The sequence below is a fragment of the Cebidichthys violaceus genome, unplaced genomic scaffold, assembly GCF_023349555.1.
Source record: "Cebidichthys violaceus isolate CVI_PGR_0920_01 unplaced genomic scaffold, fCebVio1.0.p SCAF_32, whole genome shotgun sequence".
NCBI lineage: Eukaryota > Metazoa > Chordata > Actinopteri > Perciformes > Stichaeidae > Cebidichthys > Cebidichthys violaceus.
In genome coordinates, this window is record NW_027176506.1 from 818772 (window position 1) to 837928 (window position 19157).

The 19157-nt window shown below is 44.5% G+C and overlaps 1 protein-coding gene across 1 annotated transcript in view; it reads left to right on the forward strand.

Moving 5' to 3' along the window:
* Nucleotides 1-4595: 4595 nt before the first annotated feature.
* The window catches only part of abcc1 (ATP binding cassette subfamily C member 1 (ABCC1 blood group)), a 27615-nt gene continuing 13053 nt past the window's right edge, over nt 4596-19157 (forward strand). The window contains exons 1-17 of the mRNA XM_068724765.1: nt 4596-4735; nt 6005-6181; nt 7203-7331; nt 7880-8017; nt 8225-8350; nt 8629-8690; nt 9092-9223; nt 9579-9803; nt 10825-11002; nt 11242-11403; nt 12201-12293; nt 12563-12766; nt 13066-13212; nt 17009-17096; nt 17410-17479; nt 17997-18123; nt 18682-18858. Of these exons, the coding sequence (XP_068580866.1) occupies nt 4688-4735; nt 6005-6181; nt 7203-7331; nt 7880-8017; nt 8225-8350; nt 8629-8690; nt 9092-9223; nt 9579-9803; nt 10825-11002; nt 11242-11403; nt 12201-12293; nt 12563-12766; nt 13066-13212; nt 17009-17096; nt 17410-17479; nt 17997-18123; nt 18682-18858 (2283 nt within the window). The 5' untranslated portion in view covers nt 4596-4687. The remainder of the gene's footprint in view (nt 4736-6004; nt 6182-7202; nt 7332-7879; nt 8018-8224; nt 8351-8628; nt 8691-9091; nt 9224-9578; nt 9804-10824; nt 11003-11241; nt 11404-12200; nt 12294-12562; nt 12767-13065; nt 13213-17008; nt 17097-17409; nt 17480-17996; nt 18124-18681; nt 18859-19157) is intronic.

A 19157-nucleotide genomic window follows, 5' to 3' on the forward strand; every position in this document is an offset into this window, starting at 1 on the left:
ATTTAAATTAGCCGTAGACATGCTGTTAGAAAAGAAGGAAAAAGGCCGATCCTGCAACATGTGACTTGTTTTCAATACCGACTGTTTTCCTCCCTTAGAGGAGTAGTAGTACTTTAATAGTGACATTTCTGTGTAATACTTATGTTTATTATTAGGGCCCGAGCACCGACATAGTCGGAGCGGAGGACCTATTGTTATTCTAATGTTTTTTATTATTATTATTATTATCGTACCAGTTTCATCGCAAAAAGGAGGTGCTTGGGATACTGGGAATCTTTTGAAATTTGGCACAAAATTCAATCGTGGTGAAAATTCCAGTATTATTGGGGTGTCCAGCTGCGGCATGACATTTTGGCTCGATAGCGCCCCCTACAGAGTAGCCCCAACTTTGGGTTTCACCTAGCTGTATGAAATTTGGTAGGTATGTGGAACGTGATGGGACGTACAAAAAAGTCAAAAGGAGGTAATCCTAAACCAAACAGGAAGTCGGCCATTTTGAATTTTATGACGTTTTTGGACCGTTTCAAGGCGCCGTACTTTAACAAACTCCTCCTAGAGATTAAACCCGATTGCCTTCAGATTTGGTCAGTATGCTCTCGAGACCTTGGCAGTGAAACAATACTCAAAGATCAAAAAGTTATCGAACTATGTGTCCGTGGCGTGGCGGCAAAAAAACACCATTCGCCATGAAACAGGAAGTTGTTGTAACTCGGCTGTACATTGCCTAATCTGCTCCAAATTTCTCATATGTCATAACATCCTGACCCTGAACACATGTATATGACAATTTAGAATCATAGTAATAGCGCCACCTAGTGGCAACAGGAAGTCATAGGTTGTGTACTTTGACACCCTACTGCTCACAGATTAATCGGATCCCTCTCAAATTTTGTCACAAAAGCCTTAAGACCTTGATAATGCTTCATTGTGAAAATTGTAGGAAGTTGTCGAAGCGTGGCGACGTGGCGGCTCTGCGAATTTCGATCCTTCGCCATGAACGAATAAACTGATGTAACTCGACTCCGCATCATCAGATCTTTACCAGATTTCACATGTTTGATTAAACTCCAGGCCTGAAGACATCTGCAAGCCAATTTTGAATCATAGTCATAGCGCCACCTACTGGCAACAGTAAGTTAAAGTCTTTATACTTTGGCTTGTTTCTCTTAGTTGGAAAATCAGATCAACATCAAATTTGTTCCACACAAATGTAAGAAGTTCATAATGCCAGTTCTCTAAGCTTTTGATGTTTCGTCGAACGCCGTTGCCGTGGTAACGCAGTCTTTGCCGTGAAAAACGATGGTCATTTGGAGAGGTTAAAAAAGCTCGAAACACAAGCAAACTTGACACACAGATCACAAGGCCAAAATGTAGTTCTATAATATGATTTTATTCAATCAGAGTGTTAAATCGGCTCAATAGCGCCCCCTACAAAATTTCGACGAAGCAGCCCTCGCAGTACGTTTCACATAGATTAACAAAATTTGGTAGGCACATGTATCACATGTGGACTTAAATAAAAGTCTCTTGGGGCCATGCCCTAAACCCAACCGGAAGTCAGCCATTTTGAATTTAGTCTGAATTTCTAGTGTCGTTTTTTCAATTTCCAGGCGCTCTACTTTAACGAACTCCTCCCAGGGAACTAATCAGATCAACTTAGAATTTGGTCAGAACAATCTAAAGACCTTTGTGATTAAAAGTTACTCAAAGCTTGTTGTTTCGTGAAATGCCGTTGCCGTGGCGATGCATTCCTCGCCATGAAAAACAAAGGTGTTTTTGAGGGGCTAAAAATACTCAAAACAAAATCAAACTTGTCACACACATTTAAAATCCTGAATGTAGTTATCTGATGTGATTTTAATGCTTCAGAGTGGCAACTCGGCTCGATAGCGCCCCCTACAATATTTCAACGATGCAGCCCTCGCAGTACGTTTCACCTAGATGTATGAAATTAAGTAAGCAGGTGTATCACATGTAGACTTAAAAAAAAGTCTTAGGGGTCCATGCTCTAAACCCAACCGGAAGTCAGCCAATTTGAATTTTGTATGAATTTCTTGTGGTTTTATTTCCTTTTCCAGGTGCTGCACTACGAACTCCTCCTAGGGAAATAATCCGATCAGCTTAGAATTTGGTCAGAACAACCTAAAGACCTTAACGATTAAAGGTTACTAAAAGCTTGATGTTTCATCGGATAACATGGACTTGGTGTCGCGGCAATTTTACATGATTCAACATCATCCATCAAGCTTTTGTAACTCAACCTTACTTTGTCAAAACTGCCCCAAACTTGACATGCTTGATTGCTGTCGTGATTTTAGGACTTCTGCATGCCAATATTAACTCATAGTCATAGCGCCACCTACTGGCAACCACAGACGTAAACAGAATTCTATAATAACAGCGGCCCAAACAGGGTTTGTGGGCACACCATGAGAAAAAGACTTCTCTGATCTAAATATGTGCAAACTAAGATGCTTGGAGAACAAAAGTTAATCAACAGTGTTTTTCAAACCATGTCAGTGGGCATTAGTATAAATGATCTGTCTAGAGCTTCTACATGAGAATCAGGTTAAATGTTACAATGAATGCTTCACACTACAATCTAAAGTTACAGAAGAGCTTAAAATGAAAACAGTGTCAAATTAAAGTGTTCAAGTAAAAACAAATGACACTGCTGTTCTGTTAACTTTCATGTAAGTCCAAATACAATCAGACCTGGCAACATGGTCTTGCTATGCTGCTGGTTGACGCAGGAAATATCATCTAACTTGTGCATGCAGTGTATGATGGTCACAGAAATGCATTGCCGCATCAACCAGAGTCCTGCCAGTACCCTTGACGTGTGTGACGTTGCGAGGGCCCGATCAATGCTGCTTGAAGCTTTAATTACAGCTTGTTATCTGAGAAATATGATCTCATAAAACAGCTCGTGCTTTTCTTTAGTTTACCTGATAAAGTAATCGATTAAACTGACACTTGATTCTGAATGTGCATTATGGTAATATGATAGAATTTCTTACAAATTGTTTAAGTTGTTTGATTATTGTTTGTTATGAAACTCACTGATATGTTGTCTTATGACACTGTTCAACAGAGAGGGTCTGTGCTTCACCTCATCTCAGCTCAGGTTAAGCTAATGCCTGAACCTTATTGATTAATGATGTGCATATGTAAACCATTTTGAGTATTATGTGTTGATGTTTTGATATGCCCCTGATTGACGACAGGCTACAACGAAATCTGTTTCAACATCTTAATTATTCTGTCTACACGTCAGTAAACTTCTCTAGTCTCGTCTGTCAATGTTAACCAAACTAACTAGTGAACTGTCCAGATGATGGTACGTGTCAATCCGTCTGTTAGACTGTCCTTCAGTGTGAGCCATCAACAAATCAGTGTCCCATCCACTCCTCCTGTATTCCCATGAGCACTCTGTTCTAACGACTGCACAATTAGACACTTTTCACAACTATGATACAGATTGTTTCCTCCACAGGCTTGGTGTTTTCACTACACAAAGACAGCTCACCAACACCTTCCTATGCTAGTTGTTAATGATGTCCTTAACTAAAATCGTTATGAAATATTATTGACTTATGTTCTCACTTCTAGCAGAGAATATATACTATTGTAGTGATCTAATGAAATGATCAAGGGGAGGATTGTAATGGTATTTTCTACGTAGTATACATTTCTACTCAGTATATTGTACTCATGCATCAGTCACTTTGCTCTGGACTTTGTTGGACTTCAGCGTGTCTCTGTTGAGCAGAAGAAGAATTCTCCCTCTCTGTTCATGAAGATAACTAACTGTGTTGTATGAGAATGTTCCAGCACCACGGCCTTTGGGCCGCTGGTTTTGGTTGCTGTCTGTTTGTTTTTGAATGTTGCTCCATCAGTCTGAGACCAGAAGTCTGAGACTGAGATGTCTGTACCGTTGGCCACCTTTGCTCAGTATAAAGAAAGCTTGATCACTTTCTTCTTGGTTCTTCCTCACTGAGACTGAACGCATTCTGTGTGATGACTGAACCTTCTCTGTGCAGAGAATAAATACTTAAAGACAACCTGGATTTTGGTATTATGTATTTCAGTATAGGAATATTTTCCACCACACACCCCTTTTGAGACTTAATCAACAGTTTAGTTATTGGTCCCTGATCCCAGGGTGGTTACCCCTTTATTATTAATATATGTTCATTTTTGTTTTGCTAAAACACTTATGAGCTATTAAATCCCATGGATTCATAAATTAATTAAAATGAATTCATGTGGCATCGACGTGAATTAGTGCCACGTGCCCATTTGAAGAGGTTAAAGACACAGAGAGGAATGTGTGTGTTGACTCAGCAGAGCTGTGGTTTCTTAGATTACCTCTAAAATGAAGATATGCTATTAACTCAAGGGAGAGGATAAAAACCCACTGCGGTCAAGCTTGGTTCACGGGATTTAGACTAAATGTGAACGTTCAGTCGTGAAAGGAGAAGATGCTCACTGAGCCACGGCGCTACACGCAGCGGTGCACACTGCACAGCAGGTGGCAGTATACACCTCTCACGTGGCTTTATCTACTACCAACGAAGAAGACGAGGAAGCAACCTTCCGCTTTAACCTCAGGTTACAAAACGAAAGCTTTGCGTGCAAAACACTCCAACCAGCCGGGGCTTAAACTTCTGTTGCGACGCTGCGAATGGGGCTTGACAAGTTCTGCAGTGTGGACAGTTCCGATCCATTTTGGGTACGTTTATTTTCACGACCTGTGTTTCTTTTCCTTTCTATTACAACTCTGTCCGGTTGTTGTTATTAGCTACCCGGCACATGCTAATAGACCCCACTCATTACTCACTCCACCACCGCTGTTCTGTGTCACAGTAACGGCAACCTGGTTGAATAACCGGCTTAAGCACGAGCCGCCGGTGTCTCCATGCTTAACGTTAATACCGAGCACTCCGAGTCTCGATCCAAATGTTTCAGACCTCACCGGGGACACTTGTCCTGTCCTGTCACGGAGCTCACATCGTGTCGTTGTGGGGGGGAGCAGAACGGGTTTGAGGCTGGTGTGCATCAGCAGAACCTGCGCGGTACCGTCCTCAAACTGCCCGCTGCTGCGTCCCGACAGCTTCTCAAAGGTACCTGGGTCCGTACCGGGGTCCGTACCGGGGTGCTCACCGAACACGTCGTCACACATTCAACATTATCGACGATTTTCAAGCCGCATCTTAAATGTGCTGCGGCGAATATCATTGTAAGTGAGCACCACATCACAGTAACTGTAGGCACCGGAGCCACTGTGGCACCAACGTGAGTTACGAATGTAACCGTGGTTCTGTGATCCCCCGGATGTCCACACACGGGACGTGTCTCCTGGTGCTCTGTGCTGTCCAGATGTTAAAGTCTTGTGCGTGACGTGTCTGCCTGCGTCTCCCAGCTACAGACGCAGAGTGTGACCCAGCTCGTGCCCGGGCTGTGGTTCAGGGTTGAGGTGCAGTGGACCGGGGCTCCCGTGCCTCTACCCCGATGCCCCCGGACAGAGCTTCCTGCGCTCTAATGCCCTCTCGGCCTCTGGCCCGGCACACCGGGGAGCTTTTTCCTCCTACGCTGTATCCGGTTGTGTTCATACAGCCGTGGTCTGTGGACCCCAGGAAGACTAACGCTGCTGTAGAGCGCAGCTGTTGCGGATCCGTTACTAAGCTGAAGGAAGATGCGACCCTCCTGGCTCTCGTCTTTGGACATTTTCAAAGCTCATTGTTTTGGCTTCACAGCAGCATGGCCCTACACTTCATCACCAGCGTTTGTAAGCGAGTAGAATGATGTCGTGTATCTGTCGCCGTTTGGCTGTTGCTCTGCTCCTAGTGGCCAGAATAGAACATTGCGGTTTTGAACGGGGACTTCAGATCAAACAGAAAAGCTCTGTTTCTGTACCCTATTCTGGAGGAAAGGTTCATGTGTTCATGTTCGTTCCCTTTAAGTCCCTAACATCTCAGCGTGTTCTTCTTCCCTCTACCAGGATTGGAACCGGACCTGGTACACTGCCAACCCAGACTTCACCCAGTGCTTCCAGAACACTGTCCTGGTGTGGCTGCCATGCCTTTACCTCTGGATATGTGCCCCCATCTACCTCCTCTACCTCCGTAGCCACGACCATGGCTACATATGTATGAGTCACATTAACAAAGCTAAAACTGTGAGTCATGTGATTGTGTCGGGGGGTATTTTGTCCCATTGTGAGAATGTCATTTGTTTTATTATTCCTGCTCTCCATGCCAATCTGTGTTCTCTTATTTGTAATTGCACTAGTGAATATGTCATCCGTGAGATGTGTGTGTGTGTGAAGCTCAGCTTATAATAGAGAAGTGGTTTGTCTGACGTGTCGGCAATGAACACTGGAAGAGGGAAAAGTGTGACAAATGCACGATTGAGGACGCACAAAACAAAACGCTCTTTGAAATCATAGAGTTGAACTTGTCAAAGTAAAGTGTTCCTTATGACATTTCATGTTTTACTTTGTAGGAGGAAGTGCATTTCTGTCCATAGAGTGGTGACCACACGTTCACTTTTATTTTGGTTGCCATGTTTTTTTTCCGTCTTCCTGTTTCGATTCTCTCTCTCTCTGTGTGTGTGTGTCTCTGTGTGTCTCTCTCTCTGTGTGTGTCTCTGTGTGTGTGTCTTTCTCTGTGTGTGTGTGTCTCTGTGTGTGTCTCTCTCTCTGTGTGTGTGTGTGTGTGTGTGTCTCTGTGTGTCTCTCTCTGTGTGTGTGTGTGTCTCTCTCTCTCTCTCTGTCTCTGTCTCTGTCTCTGTCTCTCTCTCTGTCTCTGTCTCTCTGTCTCTGTCTCTCTCTCTCTCTCTCTGTGTCTGTCTCTCTCTCTCTCTCTCTCTCTGTCTCTGTCTCTGTCTCTGTCTCTCTGTCTCTGTCTCTCTCTGTCTCTCTCTCTCTCTGTCTCTCTCTCTCTCTCTCTCTCTCTCTCTGTCTCTGTCTCTGTCTCTGTCTCTGTCTCTCTGTCTCTGTCTCTCTCTGTCTCTCTCTCTCTCTGTGTCTGTCTCTCTCTCTCCTCTCTCTCTCTCTCTCTCTCTCTCTCTCTCTCTCTCTCTCTCTCTCTCTCTCTCTCTCTCTCTCTCTCTCTCTCTCTCTCTCTCTCAGAGTGCGTCATTAGTATAACGTTGGTTTCCATGAAACAGGACGCTGTGCGTTGCTCTTCTCTCCACAGGCGGTTGGTCTTCTACTGTGGATCGTCTGCTGGTCGGATGTTTTCTTCTCTTTCTGGGAAAGAAGTTATGGCAGCGCTGTCCCTGCACCCGTCCACCTAGTCAGTCCTACCTTACTGGGCTTCACCATGGTGAGAGTTCTCCTTTGTCATTGACATAGAAAGGCTTCACCCTGTAGCCTCTATGTGGATTCATCATAACAATGTTTAGAGGTTCTGTTTACGTGTTTATGTATATTCTGGAATATTTCAGTTCAGATGTTGTTTTAGTTTAGATTTTTTTTGACTGTGTCGTGAAGATTAAACGTGTCAAAGAGAAATTCAGCCTGCATGTTTTCTCTGTGAGTATAGTTTATTTGCACACGGTAAAGAGCGGTCCATGGTTCTGGTGTGGTTCTGATGCGCTGGAACAGGGCCCTGTAGGCTTCAGTTATCTTTGTCTGCACTGCAACAGGCAACATGGATCACTGATCCATTTCCTCCAATGGAATTGCAGAGCGTTCCAAGGCCTGATGGGATATGTAGTCCGCCCCTTGTTTAAGAGAAGGTTGCGGTCTTTTAACGAGAAGAAAGGGAAGCATTAAACACTGCAGAACAATGTGGTAGAGCTGCTTTCCTTTGTTTCCAGTGAGGTGTGTATCTTTTGTCTACTATGGTGTTTGAATGTGTTTGTGCTCCAGCTGCTGGCCACCCTGTTGATCCAGTATGAACGGATGAAAGGGGTTCAGTCGTCTGGAGTGATGCTGATCTACTGGCTGCTGGCACTGCTGTGTGCCACGGTCACCTTCAGGTCCAAGATCTTCCAGGCCCTGGACCAGGTCAGTCTTGAACGAGCAGGGCTGAACTACAGTTGGATTAATAGAGTTAATCATGAACCTACAGATATGTGACTGGTCTGGTTTGGCACGTGTAATAAGTAAGTAGTATAACCGGTTACCTTCAGGGGAGACCTCGATTAAAGCAAACGTACCACAAACAGAAGAATATCTCACACGGGTCAAACGCCGTCATGTTTTTGATTTCAGCCGTCGACGGTGTGTGTGTGGAGGTACACCACCTTCTATGTCTACTATGCTCTGCTGCTGGTTTCTCTGTTCCTGTCCTGCCTGACGGACCAGCCGCCTCTCTTCTCTGAAGCCATCAAAGACTCGGTGAGACTACATCGCTCGTATGTACCGGAGAGTCGAGGCTTCTGAAGCCTGGCGCACCTGGCCCCCCTCAGACAGCACCAGGCGCTCTGTCGAAGCACTTTATAGACTTAAAATGTGTTTTGTGTCAGAGTTATCAGATTTGATGACTCTGAGAAAAAGTGTTATTTACAATCGGGGTCCATATTGGTGAGCGGGATTTCTAGACGTTAATAAAAACCTCATTCTGTGATCAATGAATCTGCTTTTAAATATCTTTTTGGTAACGTTTGTGTCTTCAGAATCCCTGCCCTGAGCCTGGAGCTAATTTTCTCTCCAGAATATCCTTCTGGTGGATCACCAGGTAAGCACACACTTACGAGCATGTCTTTACATACAAACTTTGCTTCAAGACAGACTTGATCAATTGTGAACCCATCCTCCGTCAGATTTAAGGGTCAAACATCTGATCGTGGTAGTAATGGTGGGAAAATGATATTCTCTAGCATTTGATTATCATTCAAGAACAAGTTGCAGGTCAGGTTTCTTTCATTGTTAAAGGTAAACAGTACAATTGAATAATGTGCTCTCAGTCATAAGCATTTCTCATGGAGGAGCTGAGGCTTCTGGGTAAATCATAGTCTTCCCCACGGTAGAATGTTGTCTCTGCTATTGAAACGGATGTCAACAGTCTGTTGTGCGGAAGACCTATGGAGCATGATGTCCACTGTTAGTCTGATTTAAAGGCTCCTCTCGTCTCCGCAGGATGATGGTGACGGGCTACAGGCGCCCGCTGGAGGAGCAGGACCTGTGGTCTTTGAACTCTGAGGACTGCTCCCACAGAGTGGTCCCACAGCTGGTGTGCCGCTGGAACACAGAGTGCCAAAAAGTCAAAAGGTCAGGAGCTCAGCAGAGCAGAGCACGACCACTTCAACCAAACATCCAGAAAGTGTTCCACATTGTTACCCTGCTCACACTGCATAGGAAGAGGAATATAGTGCTCTCCTTTGGTACGCAGAGGTGTTGATGAGATGTGTTGGCGAGCAGCTTCGGTCTGAAGTCTCAACTTACAACACCTAAAATGCCTCACTTTCACGTTTCATTTATTTTCACAATAGATCTCATCTTGGACTACAGGTCCACTGAATGGAGAAGAAGAACACATGAATCGTAGACGACTCTCCTATCGACCTGTTTTACTTAGAATACGTTATTAAAGCGGTCTGCCATTCCTACAATCGTCTCCTTTCAGGACGGAGCAGAAAACGTTGTACTCGCCCAAGAAAGCCACGCACAGCGAGGGCAAAGAGGTCCGAGCTGTGGAGGAGTCCGAGATCTTGATCGTAAAAGCCCAGAAGACAAAGGAGCCCTCCCTGTTCTGGGCCCTGTGCCTAACCTTCGGGCCCTACTTCCTCATCTCCTGCCTCTATAAGATCATCCAGGACGTCCTCATGTTCGTTGGGCCTGAGATCCTCCGGTGAGAACGTTTTTCTGACACTTTCTAAAGGAATGACGTTGCCTTGCAGCATTATCTGTTTCATATGAAATGAATCATTGATGCGTCTGGGGTTCATACATGCACCTTCCATACACAATAACTTGCATTATATGGGTCAAATGGAAAAGTTTGGGGCAGGCGAAGGCGCCACCTCTCCATGCAGACTATATCATTCTGGACTAAGAAAACCGCCTCACGGCTCCACTGGTCAAAGGCTAAGCTGTCCTGGACTTTACCTGCAACCGGTGCTAAGAGGAACCTGCCACCCCCACACATGTCCTGGAGATGTCCCAAGCTTAACGCATACTGGTATATTCTGTCAGGACAGCACAGAGCAGATGTGCTTCCTTTATATTAGATGGGTAAATCCTCACTGACCCGTTGATTACTCTTTTAGTGAAGCATAATATGCATACACAGCTGTTTACAGCAGGGGTCTCCAACGTTTTTCAGGCCAAGGACCCCCAAACTGATAGAGCGATGGAGCAGGGACCCCCGACTATATATGTTGTGTTTTACATTAAACTGGGCATAAACATACCTGTTATCTTGCATACAATGCTGAACTATTAAGATGATGGACAGATTCATGTTTGGATGAGTTCAAACATGAATCCAGTTCCACTGGTATTTACAACTCTGTCGTCCAGCCATGGGACGTGTCCTAGAGATGAGAAAGACGAGGCCAGCCTGAACACCCCCTTAGGTTTAGTCTTTGTGGGCTGGACTCAGGCTGAGACCTAGACCTCCTAGGACACATGCCGCTGTCTGTGAAAGAGGCAAAGACCTTTCTCTTTAGTTCAGCTGTTAAGTAGTTCCTGAATACACCGACCTTCTAGCCCAGAATGGACAGTCTCATAATCAGCAGCAGCGCTTCCCTTTACCTGAGACCGAGCTCACAGCTCTCTGAAAGGCTCGTGAAGATCAAACCAACATTTCGTTGGTGATTTCATTATGACGAAGTGTTAATATGCTCATTCTCTTCACTCGACATGTCCAGGCTGCTGATTCGCTTCGTCAACAACTCCAGTGCCCCCTACTGGCACGGTTACTTCTACACGGCTCTGCTCTTCATATGCACCTGTGTGCAGTCGCTCATCCTCCAGAAGTACTTTCACGTGTGCTTTGTGTCCGGCATGCGTCTGCGCACTGCCATCATAGGAGCTGTCTACAGGAAGGTACGGGGATACCTGTCATTTCTTAAATGTCTTTGGTGTAGACTAGGTATACAATGAAGACTAAAAGCTCAGACTGCATAGTGAGCGAGGACGTGTTTAAGTCCAGCTTTAAATTGGGTTTTTGTAAAAGTAAAAACCTAAGTTGATTCAAACTCTCAGTAAGCTAAGTGTCCTCTGTTGGATGTCACAGTTGTTCTCCCGGTCAGCTGCATGCTTTGGCTTTGACTCTGCTCTTTCAGGCCTTGGTTATAAGCAGCGCAGCGCGCCGCACCTCTACGGTGGGAGAGATCGTCAACCTGATGTCGGTGGACGCTCAGCGCTTCATGGACCTCATCACTTACATCAACATGATATGGTCCGCCCCTCTGCAGGTGGTGCTCGCCCTCTACTTTCTCTGGCAGGTAGGGTTACAGAGCAACTGTAGACGCTGTAGCACACTGGTCCCAGCTCACTAACAGAGGTAGTCTCACCGGGGCAGATTTTGGACTGCCGACGTAAACACTTGACCGGCAGCCTGCAGTGACGTGAACGTGAACTCCTGCTGTGGTGGGACATGATGCGGGGGTCGGTTCTGGAACAGAGCTGACAAAGAAATAAACAGAACTACGTGAAACCAATATGTACAGCTCAACACTTAAAGACACAGTGGTTCAGCAGTGTAGTTGTGAGATGGTGATTAAAACAATGTTTTTTGATACTTTGCTAAGTAAGAGTAATATATTGTTAGCGTGTTTTTATTTCTTTCTTTTATGTATAGGCTTTTGTCTTTTTTTCATGTTTCTCAGCCAAACATCTGGAACACAGCAAATTAGCACCAGCAGCCATCCAGGAACTTTGCTAATAATGTCATGAAATTGGCCATTTTTGTGATTGACTATATGGACAGCAAGTAAAAAACGTGAAGCTGCAAACATAAGTTCTGCCTCTGTCTGTACGTAGGTACACTATGTATGTATGTATGTATGATGTATGATGTACAATATGTATGACGAGGTATATGGTACCACATCAATGAAGCAGCGATCAAAACCACGGGTGTGTTGCTGGATGACGCTTCTGAAATGCTTCCAGTGAACATGAGGGCTGATGTGTTGTTGTTGGTTGAACAGCTGCAGATGGAAGCGTTGCGTATGAGATGGATGTAAACTACAACATGACCATAAGGCGGTAATTGTAGCGTTGATCTGTTGCTGTGCAGAACCTGGGTCCGTCCGTGCTGGCTGGAGTGGCTGTGATGGTTCTCATGGTTCCCATTAATGCCGTCATCGCCATGAAAACCAAAACCTACCAGGTGGGACTTCTCCACAGACACACACTTTCACACACATCTTTCCTAAAGCCATACAAAGCTTCATGATTGCTTCATGTAGTGCCTCTGCTGCCTCTAGTGTTCAGGTGGCTCAACGACCTGTGGATGGTGTGTTGGTGGTGTTGTTTTCATTCATGCACAGAGGGAACACGCACAGAGGTCCTCTTCCACCAGGGTCACAGTCGGGCTAGTGTCAGTTTGCAGCATTGTCTGACGTGCCTTTGTTTCTTGACATTGTGTCTATTGAGCAGGTTGCTCAGATGAAGAGTAAAGACAATCGCATCAAGCTGATGAATGAGATGCTGAATGGCATCAAGGTTCTGAAGCTGTACGCCTGGGAGCTGGCCTTCAAAGACAAGGTGTCAGAGATCCGTGAGAGTGAGCTGCAGGTCCTGAAGAAGACTGCCTACCTGGGTGCCATGTCCACTTTCACCTGGATCTGTGCTCCTTTCCTGGTGAGTCCAACACAGAAGGTCAGACATGCACCACAATGAAGACAGAAAAGTGCGTAGATCATTTCATCTCGTCATGTGGACATGGCGTCATGTAGTCCAGCTGGTGCAGACACCCAAGCAGGCAGCAGCACCTATACAGACTGGAAAAGATGACAAGATGATCAAGTGTCTGAAAGTCATAACTTTTGTAGGGAAAAGGACTCTGCTTATCTCATTTTCTGTATATAGAAACATCACAATCAATTGAACAGGACTGTAATATCATGTTGGTGTCTCCCTCCTGCTGTGTCACTGTGCAGGTTGCCCTGTCGACCTTCACTGTGTACGTGCTGATTGACGAGCGCAACGTGCTCGATGCCCAGAAGGCCTTCGTGTCACTGGCGCTCTTCAACATCCTGCGGTTTCCTCTCAACATGCTGCCGATGGTCATCAGTAGTATGGTGCAGGTTAGTGAGCCTCCGTGGTTGTCTCCGCTGTGGAGCACGGCCTTTCATGTTTGGTGTTCAATGAGGATGAAGATAGGGAATGGAAGAGGTCCAGTGTTTGACTTTGGTGATAGAGCTCAGCTGTCAAGATAACATCAGGAGAGCTATAGGTGATCACATCTGGATCTGCACAAATCACATTCCCAGTCTCATCAAAGCATGTCCTGGTTAACCATCTCTGGATCGGAAGGCTTTGCAGGTGAAATGCCACACGGAGGACTCCTCCAGAACGTTCTAAAGGACTCCTTCATCTGAATAACCAACCAAAAGCCACTTAATCCCTCTACTGGTGTCTCCTCATGCCGGTAGTTTTGGTTGCATTTGTCCAGGTGTTGACACATCTGACTGTGAGATTGTTATTGGTATTATTATCATTAACTTGAGCAGATGAAGCAGCTAGCTATAGACTGAGGAAAACTGTGCAGCTCAAAGGCTACCGGCAGCTTCTGGCAACTTTTCGGTGGAATGTTTACTCCCATGTTGTTCGGAGCATGAGTAGACATTGTGAATCAATCGACACACCTTAAATGTCAATATGACTACTTGACAGTTCGATCTCTTTTAATTGGTTCTCTTGGATGACGTGTGCTTCAAGAGCAGAACGAGTAGATTAAGTTCAACCAGATTATGCAAACTGCAAATATTCAGTTTTCAAGGTTTCATGTGATCATTCACTCATCATTCACTTCATTGTGACTATTACGTTCCATGTCTGCCAATAGACCCCCCTAGCCCTCCACACTGGTCCTTGTGAGGTCTTGACTGACCTCCACTGAGACACACAGAGGAAACTTTGGGTCTTGGTTTTCTATTACTAGACAGACCGGAAAGCTGGGTTGGACTTTCTGGCACAGTGCTAAACCGGTTTGAATCCCACTCTGTCAAGTAATTACACACCTGAGCACACAAACCACTTTCCTCAGGTTCCATTCTTTGGTCTCTTCTGTTCAACGTCTGCAAAACGAGGCTCAGTGAAACCAAAACGATGTCACAAGAGGGTAGTGAGAAAAAGTGTTTTTCTAATTTGTGAGGGCCGATCCAGCATATGTTCTCTGAATTATTGAAACGATATAAAACATGGTGTCGTGGCGTCACCTAGCCGCTCCGCTGCCTGTCTGCTGTGAGCTCAGGGCATCAGGAGGCGGGACTCGTAGGAGAGCGGTTCACTGTGGTTCTACAGTGCTGCTGCTGCTGCTGCTGCTGGGTTTCTGTGGTTCTTGGGGAACTAGTGGGACACAATCTGAACATCTTTGGACATTAGTGACTGAATCAATTGGAACTCAATCAGTCCTTGTCAATCTCCCACTACTGAGGCAAGACGTAGAAATGATGTGTGCGCACAATAAAGCTCTGTACGTCTTCACACACATGAGCTGGTGTCAGACCCGATGGACACTGGCTTTCTAGAGCTGTTGGTGAAACCATGAGGCAGGGACAGCTGTGCTCTCATGGTAGAACCGTTTGTTTAGCTTCTTTTTCAGTGGTTGTTATTTAAGCAGTCTGCCCAGAGTTCTGTAAGATACTCTTTGGAGGCGCATTTTTAAATAAACTAAAATGATGGTGTAATCAAATGATACAAATATTTGTATCTTTTTATAGCCGTTACTTATCAAAGTTAACTGTGTGTGTTTCAACGCACTCATTTCAGAGGTCAAAGTCAAACCAAGAGTTCTCCTGCCTGGTTAGCTGTACCAGGCTGCTCTCGTTCTACGCTCCTACGTATGTCTCTGACTCTGTGCTGCAGGAGTTTCACACGGTTTGTATGAAGGCACATTTTACTTTGTCGAGCGCTTTTACATCACTCCATGAGCGAAAGTCCCTCTCGAGTGAGGTAGAGGGACTTTACTCTGCTCGCTCGCTTGCAGTTTGTCTTTTTGACAGTAAGTGGGCGGAGCCAGTCTCCGTTGTATCTCTACATCTATTGGTTACAATCCTCGTCTTCGGATAGACCGGATATCACTGTGACACAGACCCTAGGTCTGTTAGAGGTGGTTCTCAATCCTCCACTACTCACCATGTTCTACATTTGTCTGACAGGTTTTGTAAAGTGTTCAGACTGTAGAGGCTGATGAAATACAAACGATGTGAATAGCTTTTTGAAATACAATAATTCAAAATGTGTTTCTCTTGTAAATGGAGTCAAGTTGCTCAGATTGATTTAAATTCACTCATCATTCTATTCCAGACAATGTGTGTTTGATAGTCAAACAGCTCAAAGAAGCTCTTTGATCTGAAATGATTCAAACATGATGTGATCATATTGAATCATACTGGTGTGTTTACAGAAGAGATATCATGGAGTTGTACATAATATGAGCAACAATTTGGACCCGCTCAAGGATCTGGATCCAGGGTTAGGAACCACTGTTTCTATATGAACTGTTTGCCCAACTTCAATCACTGACAAGTAATTAGTGGATGAAAAGGTATTCAGATCCTTCACTGCAGTAAACGTACTAATACTGATGAAACAATCCACTACCAGTAAATACCTGCATTCAAAACCTTAGTCAAGTATGTTATGATCAGCAAGATGTACTTTAAGTGCAGAAAGTAAAAGTAGCCGTGCAGTAAGATGTACATTATTACTGCATTATTATTATTATTAGTGCAATCTGAGAATCTGAGTCAGTGTCACAGTGATATCCGGTCTGTGCAAAGACGAGGATTGTAACCAATTAGATGTAGAGACTGGCTCCACCCACTTACTGTCAAAAAGACAAACTGGAGCGAGCGAGCAGAGTAAAGTTTCCCTCGTGGAGTGATGTAAAAGCACTCGACAAAGTGAAACACACGGGCGGCTGTTTGATTGGATTTGATTTCAGATTTTGACGGTGATTTGCCTTCATAGGTTTGGACCTTTTTAAAATGTGCTCACTGTGAAGATCTTTCCACCTTTACTGAACTAGGCTGCTGTCTTCTCTTGTAGGTGTATACTTTCTTTTTACGTACTAACCTCAGCATTGTTGATTCACCTTTACTAATGTCAACTGCTCAATTTAGTGAAAAATGTTCCTACTAAAATTAAACACTTTTGTCAAGCATCACATGGGGTTAGACAAAAAAAGAACTCCTCTATTTCTGTACTGACCTGTGTTTCATGTTAAAGAATGTGATGTTATTAGTTCAGTGCCCAGCTTCACAATGATTCAGCTCTATTACACTTATACATGTGAGGAGAATAAATAAATGTGAGCAGAATAAATAAATGTGAGGAGAATAAATAAATACATATGAGGAGAATAAATAAATAAATGTGAGGAGAATAAATAAATAAATGTGAGGAGAATAAATAAATAAATGTGAGGAGAATAAATAAATGTGAGGAGAATAAATAAATACATATGAGGAGAATAAATAAATAAATGTGAGGAGAATAAATAAATAAATGTGAGGAGAATAAATAAATAAATGTGAGGAGAATAAATAAATAAATGTGAGGAGAATAAATAAATGTGAGGAGAATAAATAAATAAATGTGAGGAGAATAAATAAATGTGAGGAGAATAAATAAATAAATGTGAGGAGAATAAATAAATAAATGTGAGGAGAATAAATAAATGTGAGGAGAATAAATAAATAAATGTGAGGAGAATAAATAAATAAATGTGAGGAGAATAAATAAATGTGAGGAGAATAAATAAATGTGAGGAGAATAATGCGTCTGTGCAGCGACACAGTTTTGCCTGTGAGTCTACTCTGTTGTGCATCTTGCCACTGGTCTTAGTGGGTCTCCTCCCTCTGTGTCGTTCTTCAGGCCAGCGTGTCCTTGAAGCGGCTCAGGGTGTTTCTTTCACACGAGGAGCTTCAGGAGGACAGCGTCGAGCACAAAGTGGCAGCCGGCTGTGAGTTCTTATCTACTGCTTGTGTAGATCCTTTTTCTTGGGCGACTGTGGCTTAGTGGAGAGCTGGGTCGTCCTTCATTTAAAGGATCGGCGGTTTGATACCCGGCTCTGCTGGTCGCATGTCCATGTGTCCTTGAGCAAGACACTTAACCCCAAAAATGCTCCCGTAGCTGTGCCTAGGGTGTGTGAATGTTAGTTAGTCCCGATAGTGGGCGCGGTAGCCCCTCCCATCTGTGTATGAGCGGGTGAATGATGACAAGTAGTGTGAAAGCGCTTCATACAGTATCCCAACATGCGTCCTCTCTTCCCCCAGCCTCACACAGCATCTCCATAGTGGATGGAGTTTTCAGCTGGTCCAGAGCCGAATCACCGACGCTCAAGAGGTTAGTGTCACCTTTCCTCTGGATGCTTCAGCGCATTCACGTACATGACAAAATAAAAAGCAAAATGTAATGTTCAAAATACCAGCTTGTGCACACGACTTCATTGAAAAGATTCACAATTAGTTTGTGTCTATTTGAAACATCACTCTCATGCCCAAAGGTAGGATGAAAGAGTTGCTGTCCCTGTTGTCCATACTGACGTCCCTTTCTAAAGCAATGTCAATACAAGAGGGGGATTTATGTCATGATTTATTGGGAGTAACCAAGCACTTCAATGTAAAGTCAGACAACACCCCCATGTAGCCCGAGTGGAATGATCCTTTCTTTCATTACTGCATTTTTCCGCCACTGTGACGATTCATCTCTAAGATTCTAACCAGGTAGATGGTCGACTATTAGGGGTCACACCTGCACTACATGTTACTTAATAAGTATGTCATTGTTTCTTGATTAAGAAATGAAGCTGATTATTTGTTAAATGAAGTGAGGTGCGTTGAATGTCCCTGTGTCTCTGCAGGCTGAATGTGTGTATCCCAGAAGGCTCTCTGGTGGCTGTGGTGGGACACGTGGGTTCGGGAAAGTCCTCGCTGCTGTCGGCCCTGCTCGGAGAGATGGACAAGCTGGAAGGAGCCGTGTCGGTCAAGGTGGCTGCTCTGGCTCTCTCACACAAACACACTGTCTGCTGCTTTCCCAACGCCGAGTAACCTCGATTAAAGGAGCGCAGGCCCTTCATGACTGTTGTTCCTTTACAGTTCTTCTTCATAAAGTGCTCTGCGTCTCAGAGGCAAAATCAATAAGACAAGACAGTTTACACACACACACACACACACACACACACACACACACACACACACCGACATGCAGACAGAACACTCACCAGTGTCAATTTAATTACATTTACTCGGAAATGGAGCCAAGAAGTTCACTTTAAGTCTGGCCAGCTCACAGGATTGAAGTGGTGGCAGAAGGCAGTCAGAGTTAGTGAAACAAACTATTTAATGACATCATTCTGCATTCCCATTAATGTGAGTGGCTAGGATCATTTCAGTCTAAAAGCTGTTCACAATATTGCACACCGATGGGGCGTGGCGACATTATAACAGAGTGGTTCATCCTCTGGAAGCAGGAATGTGCTCTGTCTGACTGCTCGTCATCAACTACAGAATGCCATGACATTTTCCAATGCGTTTGTCTCCCTGCAGGGTTCAGTGGCCTACGTTCCCCAGCAGGCCTGGATCCAGAATGCCACGCTGAAAGACAACATAATGTTTGGTCAGGAGAGGAGAGAGGCCTGGTACCGGCGTGTGGTGGAGGCGTGTGCGCTTCAGCCTGACCTTGAGATCCTTCCAGCTGGAGACGAGACCGAGATTGGAGAGAAGGTATCGACTCGTGTCCAAGTTGTCTGCAATCCTCACTTGAATCCCGCGTGGGCTCCTCTGCCTGTGTGAGCAGTGCGTGATGGCTGCCTCACTGAACTGCTGTAGCTCGCTTGCGTCTGATGTCCACACAGACAGAAATTTATTTTAGCTTTCTTTTATGTCAATGACATGTTCTCCAGATGTCTGTGACATAGATAGATCTATCTCTATGTATCTCTATATATCTCTATCTCTATATATCTCTGTATATCTCTCTATATATATATATATTATATCTCTATCTCTGTATATCTCTATAT